Raw genomic sequence first — 12,735 nt, 5'->3', positions numbered from 1 at the left:
AATAGCGACCCCGTCCCAATCAGAACACCGTAATCGACCACCTCAGTAGTCTCGAGGAGCGTCCCAGGGAAATCCCCCATCATCTGGACCCGAACTGAACCGCGACGGCCCCGAGGCCATGGCTTAAAGTTGTTTACGCTCACAGCATCCTACTTTTTTTTAAGACCAAAATGCTCTCAAACTTAAAAAAAAAATTCTTTCGTGCCAATTCTATAAAGGAAGAAAAATTAGGGTACTCAACGAAAAATTTCAAAAACAAAAAAAAGGTGTTATATGAATTTTCTGAGAATTCACCCTAAAATAGAATTTTAAAAAATTAAAGATAAGCTATATTCCCTCTAATAATATAACTATAGCTACTACACATTATGATACATAAATCCATCTTCTCAGTGTCAGATGAACTTTAACCCAACCTATCACATACAATCCTTACCTATAATAGTTGTAGTACATTTGGAAAACCTATGCTAATATCATATAATAACATGCTCTACTCTATCACATAGTGATGGGTGAGATTGATGGATCAACAACCCAATCCAACCCGGTCTATTATACAATCTCTAAGAGTGCTTAAGGCCCCATGAAGTAGAGGCACAAATCGGTTTATATTGTAGACGGTAGTCAAATTCCAATATGATTCCTTTCATCATTGACATTAATTATGTCTTCTTCTCATCTAACTTGCTTAATTATTCTTAATGAGCATATAATCTATCTTATGGGGTAAGATATGAGACTAGCAAACATATCCAATAATCCAACATTACTTGGAATCTAATTAGCTATATATATATATATATATATATATATATATATATATATATATATATATATATATATATATATATACTGAATTGAATTGATTGAGGATGTGATTCATGATTTTGGTTTTGCATTTTATGACTACGATGAAAACAGTTTGTTGAATATAATTTGAATTTTTTGACACACTAAGAGGACATAGAGTCAATATTGATTGGAGTGTGAATATGTCACAAATTTAATATCAGAGAAGAGTAGGTTCAATAAGATATCGTATGAAAAAGAAGAGCATACCCCTCAAAAACATATCTGAATGGTCTTTACAGTTTAGTATTTGATTAACACTATGGTTATTGTCTAAAACAGTTATATGTTTACTTCGACCATATATACGAATTTAGGGAACATGAGGTAACAACCAGTTGAGTTAGATCTCATACACTAATTTTCATAAGGTTGAGTCAATCATCATATCACCCGAAGGGTGATGATGAATTGTCAATCCGATATCAAGGTATCGATCATGTAGCAGATCCCCGCCATTCGGACCCCCGAACGAGTCGAGACGACCTCCCGGGTCACGGCTAAGAAAAAAAGGTGTTTACACTAACATAATGGTGCTAGAAGGAGGGCCGGTCCGAATGTCAAGCGATCAACAGGCTCACTCCGACGAACCCCTAGCCGTCCGGTCGCACACGACCGACGCAACGGAAGAACATCCCCAACAGGAGGGGGTTCGGGACGAGCGCCCCGCTACGATCTCGGAGCGCTATTGGCGATTGTTCAACGATCCGGGTCTATCGCCACCCATCGCCCGTCACCCGTGCCACCCGAAGCCTTCTACGACCTCACGCACCAGGTCCGGGCTCTTACGGGAGTGATGCAGACCATCATCCCGCTGGTCTCTCCCCCGACGTCTTCACACTCAACCCTACCTCCACCACGGCAACGACCCGCCGCTCAAAACCCCGCACCGCTCCCCGAGTCTCCCGCTTCGCCTCCGGACCAATCGACCCAACCCGGCACCCGACGCCCGTGGCCCCACCTTCAGACTCGGCGGAGGGCCTGTGGGCCCAACTACGCCTCGTAGGCCGCCGGCTGGACGAGGTGCAGCGTGAGGTTCGCCGGACCGGGGGAGACCCGGGGCCCGAGCGACACCAGGGGTCCCCCTTCACCCCCGAGATTCAAGAGCAAGCAATCCCGCCGCATTTTCGGCTCCCGTCATTGGATGCCTATGACGGTGCCACCGATCCGGCGGACCACGTAGCTGCTTTCCGCGCCCAAATGGCGCTATACGAGACATCCGATGCCCTGATGTGCAGGGCGTTCCCGACAACCCTGCGGGGCCCAGCCCGAGCGTGGTACAGCAATCTGAAGACCGCGACCATCGCCTCTTTCGACCAATTGGCCAGGGACTTTGAGCTTAACTTCCTGGCTCATGCCAAACCGAAGCCGTTGGTGGCGATGCTCCTCGGGCTCAACCAGAGGGAGGATGAGCCCCTCTCCCACTTTGTGAACCGCTTCACCACTCAAATCCGCGGGCTGTCTGACGCTCACCCTTCTTTGATGATGCAGGCATTCATGATGGGCCTGCGCCCTACCCGATTCTTTTGGTCTCTGGTGGAGCGACCCCCCACTTCGGTTCCCGAAATGTTGCAGCGTGCGAACCAGTACATCGCTGCTGAGGCATGGATGGTCGGGAGGCGCGACGAGCGCAAGAGGGTCAAGCCAGAGCAGTCCCAACAACAACAGCCCGCTACCTCCCGGCGTAGGGCCGGCGGCCTCAACGATGCGGCACCTAGGTCCCCTCCCCCGGGCCTGAACTCCTCTCGGACCGAAATATTTCTCCACATTAAGGAGAAAGGCCTTCTCAAAGACCCCTACCCGATGAGGAGCCCACGCGAACTCGCGGACCGCTCTAAATACTGCCGTTTCCACCGACAGCCCGGTCACGACATCGAGGAGTGTCGAGAATTAAAAAGGCAAATTGAGGAGCTCATCCGCCGAGGGCACCTCGGCTCATACCTCCGACCAGACAAGGAGCTCTCGCCACGCCCGGAAGGCCCCATCGAGCGGCACATAGATGTCATAACCGGCGGACCAGCGTCCGGAGGGAGTTCCATGGCGGGCGGAAGGGCATACGCCAGGGCCTCCCGGGCTGAAGCCACCAAACATGAAAAAGGCCCCGAAGTCACCTTCCCGACCGGGGGACCTGAACCAGCCGAACATGATGACGCGTTGGTAATATCAGCCAGAATCGCCAACGCGCAAGTGAGAAGGATCATGGTCAACACTGGAAGCTCGGCCGATATACTTTACTGGGACGCCTTCCAAAAGCTCGGTCTGGTAAAGGAGAACATGAAGCCGGTATGCTCAACACTCACGGGGTTCACCGGCGCCTCAATCTCGTCACTAGGGGTCATCACCCTGCCCCTAACTTTGGGAGTCTTCCCGAAGGCAAAAACAGTGATGACCTCCTTTCTGGTGGTCGACCTCCCCACGGCATACAACGCCATCCTCGGACGGCCAACCCTCAACAAGACCCGAGCCGTCATCTCAACTTACTACCAAACCATCAAGTTCCCGACCCACGATGGGGTCGGGGAAGTGGCGGGGAACTCCTGGGAGTCCAGGCGCTGCTACTTGACCGCTGTGTCACTAAACAAGAGAGCGAGGATCCAATCCCCGCTGGAAGACCCCCGGGAGGGAAAAAAACCGACCCCCCGCCCCGAGCCGAAGGAATCCACCATTGACTTGCCACTGATCGAAGGAAGGCCCGACCAAACAGTCAAAGTCGGGTCGGGACTGCCCGAACAAGAGCAACAGCAGCTCGTCGACCTTCTGCGAGCCAACGCCGACATCTTCGCTTGGACGCCGACTGACCTAGTCGGAGTCCACCCGGAAGTCGCGCTGCACCACTTGAACATCTCGTCCGACGCCCGCCCGGTAAAACAGAGACCCAGGCGGCAGGCCCCGGATCGGCAACTGGCCATCCGAGAAGAGGTAAACCGACTTCTGGCGGCCGGTTTCATAGAAGAGGCGAGGTACCCACAGTGGCTCTCCAATGTAGTCCTTGTCAAAAAGCCTAATGGAAGCTGGCGGATGTGCATTGACTACACCAGTCTCAATAATGCTTGCCCAAAAGATTGCTACCCCGTACCGAAGATCGACCAGCTAGTTGACGCCACGGCCGGCCACGCCCGTCTTTCGTTTATGGACGCATTCTCCGGGTACAACCAGATCAGGATGGCACCCGAAGACCAAGAACACACAGCCTTCCTCACCGAGCAAGGGATATATTTTTACAAAGTCATGCCGTTCGGGTTGAAAAATGCCGGGGCGACCTACCAGAGGACGGTGAACAGGATATTCGCCCACCAGATTGGACGAAACATGGAGATATATGTCGACGACATGATCGTAAAGAGCCGAACGGCGGAGGCCCATCCTTCCGACCTAGCTGAAACATTCGACACCCTGCGAAGGTTCGGCCTGCGCCTCAACCCCGCCAAGTGCGCCTTCGGCGTGACCTCGGGAAAATTCCTCGGATTCATCATACATGAGAGAGGGATTGATGCCAACCCGGAAAAGATACAGGCCATCATTGACATGCAGCCTCCTCGGACGATCAGAGACCTGCAGCGCCTTAACGGGAGGCTAGTCGCGTTATCACGTTTTCTTTCCCGATCGGGAGATCGCTGCCTCCCCTTCTTCCAGGCCCTGAAGGATCCGAAGAACTTCCGATGGACGACGGAATGCGAGAGGGCCTTCGAGCAGATGAAGCAACACCTAGCCAACCTCCCCCGACTCGCTTCAGTCTCCCCTGGGGAGAAATTGAGTCTCTACCTCGCCGCCTCCCAGCACGCGGTCAGTTCGGTTCTGGTCAAAGAAAACTCCGGCGACCAACTGCCGGTCTACTATGTCAGCCACATGCTGAGCGGGCCAGAAGAACGCTACCCGCCAATCGAAAAGCTGGCGCTGGCGCTCGTTCTGTCGGCGCGAAAGCTCCGCCCTTATTTCCAGGCCCACCCGATGGAGGTAATAACTGACCAGCCGCTCCAGCTTGTTCTGTCTAAATTCGATGTTGCAGGGCGTCTCCTCAAATGGGCAGTGGAGCTCGGCGAGCACGACATACAGTATATACCACGGACCGCCATCAAAGCCCAGGCCGTGGCAGACTTCATTGCAGAGCTGACCCCGAGCACAGGCGAGGAACTCGAGCCACCGCGTGAGACGTGGACCCTCCACGTAGACGGGTCGGCCAACGCAAAAGGCGCCGGTGCAGGGCTGGTGCTGGTGACACCTGACGGCCACTCGATCGAGCGCTCCTTCCGCTTCGGGTTCAGGGCCACCAACAACGAGGCAGAATACGAGGCTCTCCTGGCGGGGCTCCAGTTGGCACTGGAAATGCGGGTGACCGACATACGCGTCATCACCGACTCACAGCTGGTGGCTAGGCAGCTCGACGGTGGATACGAAGCCCCGGACCCGACTATGGCGAAATATCTGGCACAGGTAAAAAGCCTTGCCACCAAGTTTGCCCATTTTGAATTGTCGAATGTTCCCAGGAGCGAGAACCAGCGAGCCGACACCCTGGCAAAATGGGCGTCCGGCTCGGCCCCCTGGGCTCAACCCGAGACCGAAGTGCTCCCCCACCGAGCCATAGAGGTCGTCGCCACGGTCACGGGCGGCGCGCCGGCCACTTGGGTACAGGAGATGCTACGCTTCAAGCGGGATGGGGCCCTACCCGACAATGAAACCACGGCTCGACGCTTGCGTCGGACGCAGGCATGGTACATCGAAGAGGAAGGACGGCTATACAAGCGGTCCTTCTCGCGCCCCTTGTTACGCTGCCTAGAGCCGAACGAAGCTCGGACTATTCTGTCCGACATGCATGAAGGGGCCTGCGGGGAACACATAGGCGAACGAGCCCTGGCGCACAAGATACTCCGACAGGGGTACTACTGGCCGACCATGCGCCAGGACGCGAAAGCTTTCGTGCGGCGGTGCAGCTCGTGCCAGGAGCACGCCCGCACCGCCCGACGGCCGGCGGTCCTGTTCACCCCTGTCGACTGTGCCTGGCCATTCGCGCAATGGGGACTGGACATACTCGGGCCTCTCCCACCCGCCTCCGGCCAGCGGAAGTACATCATCGTGGGAGTGGACTACTTTACCAGGTGGGTCGAAGCCGAGCCTCTAGCGACCATTACGGAGTCACAAGTAGAAAGGTTCGTGTGGAGAAACCTCATAACTCGGTTCGGCCTGCCCCAGTCCATCGTCACCGACAATGGACCTCAATTCGCCGACAGGAGATTCCAAGAGTTTTGCGCCAAGCACAAAATTCAGCCGAGGTTCAGCTCGGTGGCTTACCCCCAGGCGAATGGGCTAGCTGAGGTAACCAACCGGTCCATCGTCGACGGCCTCAAGAGAAGGGTATCCGCTGCCCGATCGGCTTGGATCGACGAGCTCCCGAGCGTCTTATGGGCGATGCGCACTACCCCCAAGACCCCGACCGGGGAGTCTCCCTACAGCCTCACGTTCGGGACCGAGGCCGTATTGCCATCCGAAGTAGCCATCCCGACTCCGCGGACGGCAGACTACAGCGAAGAGGCCACGGGAGAAGGGCTCCGATCCAACCTGGACCTACTCGAGGAAAGACGGGCCAACGCACACCAGAAAGCTCTTTCTTACAAAAGAGCCGTAGCGAGGGTCTACAACCGGAGAGTACGACCCCAATCAATAAAATTAGAGGACCTGGTCCTGCGCAAAATCGAGGTCAGCCGCCCAACCCAAGCAAGGGGGAAGCTGACCCCGAAGTGGGAAGGACCCTATCGGGTCATCGGAGTATCCCGACCGGGGACGTTCCGACTCGCAACAATGGATGGCGACCCCGTGCCCCGGACTTGGAACATACAGAACCTTAGGAAATACTTCGTCTGAAGATGTAGGCACTACGCAAACACAGAAAACGAAAAAGAAGATCATTTTATTAAAAAGGAGGGGATACAGAAGCCAAAACCCATACAGAAACCCCTCGCACCCTCGACCCCGACATACAAAAACGACCCTCACTACTCTCCTGGAGTCTTCGGGCGATCGTCGAATGGCACGTCCTCCGGCATGTCCACCTCCAGATCCACGGGGTGAGAGACGAACGGGTCCTTTTCCACCTCGGAACCAGGAGGACATGAGCAGAAGCGACCCAGGGCGATTCTGTATCCATACTCGTAGGATACTCGTCCCATTCGGGTCAGCCCGAGCTCGAAGTTCCCGGACCTCTTGTAGGCTTCAATCGCCTCCTTGTCCTTCGACGGACGGAGGCGAACCTCCTCGGCCAGCGCATCGGAGGCAGCGCGGGCTTCGGCCTCGGCCTTCTCCGCCCTCTTGGTGAGACCAAGCGCCTCCGACTTCAACAGGCGGAGCTCGGCCCGATCCAAACGGAGGAACTCCTGGAGCTCCTTGACTGAATCGCCCGACTGCTCGAGCTCTGCTCTTAGGCGCGCCACCTCTTCCTCGGAATCGGTCGCGCGTTTTTCCGCGGCCGCTACCGCCTCGGGGCCCGACCCAGCCCGAACCTCCTCTAGCTGGCGGCACAACTCGGAGTTGCGCTCGCTGAGGTCCCAGATTGCCTGGCCAGCGTCGCGCACTCGGTCCATTAGCGCCGTCGAATAGTGGAGGCCCTGCCACAGGAAAATAAGGGTCAGCGCGCAGTCGCGGGGATGCCCGGAGTTAGCAAAACGCTTACCGGTGTTAGAAACCTCCCTGCCTTGTTAAGCATGGTCTCCGAAGGCAGGGTGTATAGGTCCCGAGCCAGGTCGGGGTGGAGCACGCCTCGAAGAAAGGCAGCCGAGGGATCTCCCCCGGCCCATACCTTGTCCCCTCGGGACAGCCCCTTCCATCGGGCAACCAGCGGGTCGGAAGCCTCCCCCTGCGGAAGCTCGCCCATCACCGCTGACCATAGAGGCTCGTCGGCCCCCGTGCGTAGCCCGCACAGATCATCCACCGTGGGCAGGCTCGACCTCTTCCCGGCCGTCCCCTGGCTAGGCCCTTCAACTCGGGAAGGCCCCTCGTCCCGAGTGGTCCGCTTGGCGCCCACGATTGTTGAAGGAGTGGTCCCCGCCTTGGCTTTCCCGGGACCCGTCGTCTTTGCCTTCTTTGACGGACGTCCCTCTGGGATCTCTAATGGGGCACCCGCCGAACCGGGCAACGGGTCGGCTGAGGAACGCGGAGAGGAAGCAGCGGACTGGCGCGGGGAAGAAGCCGACGAGGAGCGACCACCACGGAGGGACAGGAGCTTCATTCCTACAAAGGAGACAAGCAAACCATCACAAACTGTGGAAACAAACAAGGCATAGAGAACACCCTCTACGGCGCGGCCAGCCCGCCCGAGACGTGCTCCTCGGCCGCATGCCCCCGAGACCACCTCCTCGGCGCGGCCAGCCCGCCCGAGACGTGCTCCTCGGCCGCATGCCCCCGAGACCACCTCCTCGGCGCGGCCAGCCCGCCCGAGACGTGCTCCTCGCCCGCATGTTCCCGAGACCACCTCCTCGGCGCGGCCAGCCCGCCCGAGACATGCTCCTCGGCCGCATGCTCCCGAGACCACATCCTCGGCGCAGCCAGCTCGCCCGAGACGTGCTCCTCGGCCGCATGTCCCCGAGACCACCTCCTCGGCGCGGCCAGCCCGCCCGAGATGTGCTCCTCGGCCGCATGCTCTCGAGACCACATCCTCGGCGCAGCCAGCTCGCCCGAGACGTGCTCCTCGGCCACGTGTTCCCAAAGACCTCCTCGGCGCAGCCAGCTCGCCCGAGACGTGCTCCTCGGCCACATGCTCCCGAGACCACTTCCACGGCGCGGCCAGCCCGCCCGAGACGTGCTCCTCGGCCGCATGTCCCCGAGGCCACCTCCTCGACGCGGCCAGCCCGCCCGAGACGTGCTCCTCGGCCGCATGCTCCCGAGACCACATCCTCGGTGCGGCCAGCCCGCCCGAGACGTGCCCCTCGGCCGCATGTTCCCGAGACCTCCTCGGCGCAGCCAGCCCGCCCGAGACGTGCTCCTCGGCCGCATGCTCCCGAGACCACATCCTCGGTGCGGCCAGCCCGCCCGAGACGTGCTCCTCGGCCATATGTTCCCGAGACGTGCCCCTCGGCCGCATGCTCCCGAGACCACATCCTCGGCGCGGCCAGCACGCCCGAGACACATTCCCCGACCTCATGCCGCACTAAGCACCTACGCAGCGTGGCCTACTTGCCCCGGACCTGTGCCTCAATCGTGAACCACGAAGAACACCGCCGCTTACCGATCAAAGCCACGCCTCGAATCCCCACCGTCCGGTGCCGAGCCATGGCTTCCTTTGGGGGGGGGGGGGGGGGGGGGGGGATATGATATGGCAAAAAATGGTAAACCCCACTCTCGGCAACGCCCCCCGCACGTGGACAGGCGCGGCGCCCCAGGGAGAGCAACGAGGGCAACGGTCTGCGTCCGGACGTCAGCCTCACTGAGCCCACAGCCCCTCAGTCAACCCAGCACAATAGGACGAGACAAAAGTAGGTAGCGGTTGAAGCTCGCCCATGCCCTACGATTCCCCGATCCCATACGCAACATCCTCGGCGATGTCGGACGCCATCAGAGATACGGCCCCGACCGACGGGATGGCGCGCCCGATAATGCCGAGTTCCCCTATAAACGTCCTCGAGCCAGAGGGAAGAGGGCAGACTGGACGCCCAGAACAACCGCCACTTCATCTCTCTAACTTGATCGTCAGAGGGGTCGGGTCGAACCGACCCGACCTTTGTGCAGGTATCAAGCCGAGGTCTCCCGTTCGGGACACGCAGGCAAGGAGTCCCCACCCGGAGGAAGTCGCTGCATCGCCCCGAGTCCGAAGCCGCACCCGACCACCCCGGTGGAGACGAGCATCGCCCCAGGGAGATCCCCGCCATTCGGACCCCCGAACGAGCCGAGACGACCTCCCGGGTCACGGCTAAGAAAAAAAGGTGTTTACACTAACAGGAGCCATGCTTGCGGGCGAGCTCGCGGAATGCGCGAAAGGGGAGCTGCCCGACCAGGTGGTGCATGCATCCGACGAAGGGTAGATTCCATGGGCCTGGGGGACGACGTGGTGGGTAGCTCTCATTTCTGCAACCGCTGAATCCTCTCTTCTTGATCAAGAGGAGCAAGAAGAGGAAGGAGAACACCAAGATGGGGATGGAAGGGAGCTGCAGCAGTTCCATGGAGAACCACAGATGCTCTCTCTGCGTCATCGACCGGGCAAACGCAGCTGCATTATGTAGAGTTGCAAGCGAGTGTCGGCAATGTCGTTATTCTAATAAATATTATATTATAAATTATTATATTATATTATATTATATATTCTCAACACGTTTATCACAACGGCTGACAAATTATTATATTATACTATATTTCAAGTATAATGTAATAAGAGGGAGGGATGGAAGGGAGCTGCGGCAGGCGGGCAGTTTTATGTATATTGTTAGTGCAAACAACTTTATGCCATAGCTTCGGCGTCAACACCGTTTGGTTTGGGTCCGAATGGGCGGGGGTCTTGTACGGCGTTCCTCGAGACCGCCGAGGTGGCTGATTACGGTGGTCCGGTCGGGACGTTGCGTCGGGAGGGAAGCTTTTCCGTAGCGTCGGGAAGAAGCAACCTCGTCCTTATACCTGCACACAGGTCGGGTCGGAAGCTCGACCCGACCCCTCCGACGATCAAGTTAGTGACGGGAAGTCGTCTCCTCCCTCCATCGTTTAGAACTCGAGGGTATTTATAGGGAAGTTTAGTGTTACCTGATGTGCCTGCCCGCAGGAGCAGGATCGTACCTCTGATGGCGTCTGACATTGCCGTTGGCGTTGCGTGAAGAACCGAACTGGCGCAGGACATGGGCATGCCTCGGTCGTCGTTCTCCTTTGTCTCGGCCAAGCATGTTGGGTCAGACAACGATGAAGTCGTTGTTTGAGAGCGGGTGACGTCAGCGCACATTGCGTCGACATTATTGTCATCTTTGGGCAGAGTATCGTCCAGGCGTGACTGATGTCGTGGCGCGTCATGTCGCCATTATTACCCTATCATATACTATATTATACATAAAGCTCTCTCTGCTTTACGTGGAATTGCAGCTTACAACAACCTCTAACACACGACGTGTGATTGCAAGCGTCGACCATGTCGTTATTCTAATAAATATTATATTATAATTAAAAATTATTATATTGTATTATATTATATTATATATTCTCAACACATTTATCGTTAGCTCCGACAGACGTCGACATATGATTGTAAGGAAGTGCCGATTATATCATTATTCTCAATACATTTATCACATTACTTCTAATAAATATTATACTATAATTAAAACTATTATATTTATTTTTATATTATATATACTATTATTTATTCTCAACATGTTTATCATATTGTTTATAATAAATATTATAATATAATTAAAATTATTATAATAATAATGTCTCCTTCATACAAAGTGCTTATGTAAATAAATAATATTTATATATTATATTTTAAGTATAATGCACGTCAAAAAAAATCCCTAGAAGGGTCCCCCTTTTTTTAGTTTTCTTGTAAACCATCTATTTGTTTTTAACTTTTTGGCATAGCATCCTACTTTTTTTTTATATACCAAAATGCTCTCAAACTTTAAAAAAAAAAAAAATCTTTCTTGACATTTCTATAAAGGAAGAAAAATTAGGGTACTCAATGGAAAAATTCTAAAATAAAAAAAGGGTGCTATTTGAATTTTCTAAGAATTCACCCTAAAATATAATTAAACAAATAAAGATAATCTATATTCCCTCTAATAATATAACTATAGCTAATACACATTATGATACATAAATCCATCTTCTCAATGTAAGATGAACTTAAAGTCAACCTATGAAATAGAATCCTTATCCATAATAGTTGTAGTACATTTGGATAACCCATGCTACTATCATATAATAACATGTCTTTAACATGGCTTAAGGCCCCATGAAGTAAATGCACAAATCGATCCATCGAGCCAAGTTTACATTGTAGTCGGTAGTCAAATCCCAATATGATTCCTTCCATTATTGACATTGGTGATGCCTTCTTCTCATCTTAACATGCTTTATCATTTATTGATTTCTAATGGGCATTATAGTCTATCCAATGAGGGTAAGATACGAGACTAGCTATATATTTCTCTTGTTAACTACATCTTTTGAACTCCAAGTTTGGATGTAGTTTTTTTGGGTTTTGATCGGAATCACTCATATTCCTAACATCTTAACTACGTCGAACAACTATTATTCATTTATTATTATAAAAATAACAAATAAGAATTTATGTTTCAAGATTCCCAATCTAAACTTAGCCTAAGCATCTACTTTTATATTTTTAATTTGATGTGAAAAAAGAAATATATTTTTTTTTTCTAAAATTATATTTATTATTATTATCATTTTATTAAAAATTAATATTATAATAAAAAGAATGATATGCACTGGATAGATCGATTGATGACAGGCTCATAGAGCAAATAATATAATAGATTTCACTCTCTCTCTCTCTCTTCCATTTACGTGTAGTTGGAGAAGTTTAAGTACTTTTATAGTAAATAAAACTATGAGAATTAAAAAATCTAATTAGTAAAATCTAACAATTTGAGGATGTGATTCATGATTTTGGTTTTATATTTTATGACTACGATGACAATAGTTCATTGAATAGAATTTGAGTTTTTGTAGACGGTAAAAAGTCAATCTTGATTAGAGTCTGAATCTATCACAAACTTGATGTCAAGAAAAGGATAGGTTCAGTAAGATATCTTATGAAAAAGAATTACGTAGAGAGCATATCCGATAAGACCTCTTCGATATTTAAATTAATAAAAAGTTCGAAAGATTCGATCTAATATCGAATATAAAAGGTGTAATTTATCTGGAGGGCATTTATAGTGGAGTATTTGATTTTTG

At 52.8% G+C, this 12,735-nt stretch overlaps 1 protein-coding gene across 1 annotated transcript; it reads left to right on the top strand.

Annotated features, from left to right (window-relative positions):
* The first annotated feature begins 4,161 nt into the window (after window positions 1-4,161).
* LOC135638448 (uncharacterized) lies at window positions 4,162-6,708 on the top strand. Its single transcript, XM_065151558.1, has 2 exons — window positions 4,162-5,561; window positions 5,946-6,708. The coding sequence occupies exons 1-2, from the start codon at window positions 4,162-4,164 to the stop codon at window positions 6,706-6,708; spliced, it is 2,163 nt and encodes a 720-aa protein (XP_065007630.1).
* The last annotated feature ends 6,027 nt before the right edge of the window (window positions 6,709-12,735 follow it).

This window comes from Musa acuminata, chromosome BXJ3-5, assembly GCF_036884655.1.
Source record: "Musa acuminata AAA Group cultivar baxijiao chromosome BXJ3-5, Cavendish_Baxijiao_AAA, whole genome shotgun sequence".
NCBI classification, from domain to species: Eukaryota; Viridiplantae; Streptophyta; class Magnoliopsida; order Zingiberales; family Musaceae; genus Musa; species Musa acuminata.
This window is presented reverse-complemented; position numbering and strand designations above follow the sequence as displayed.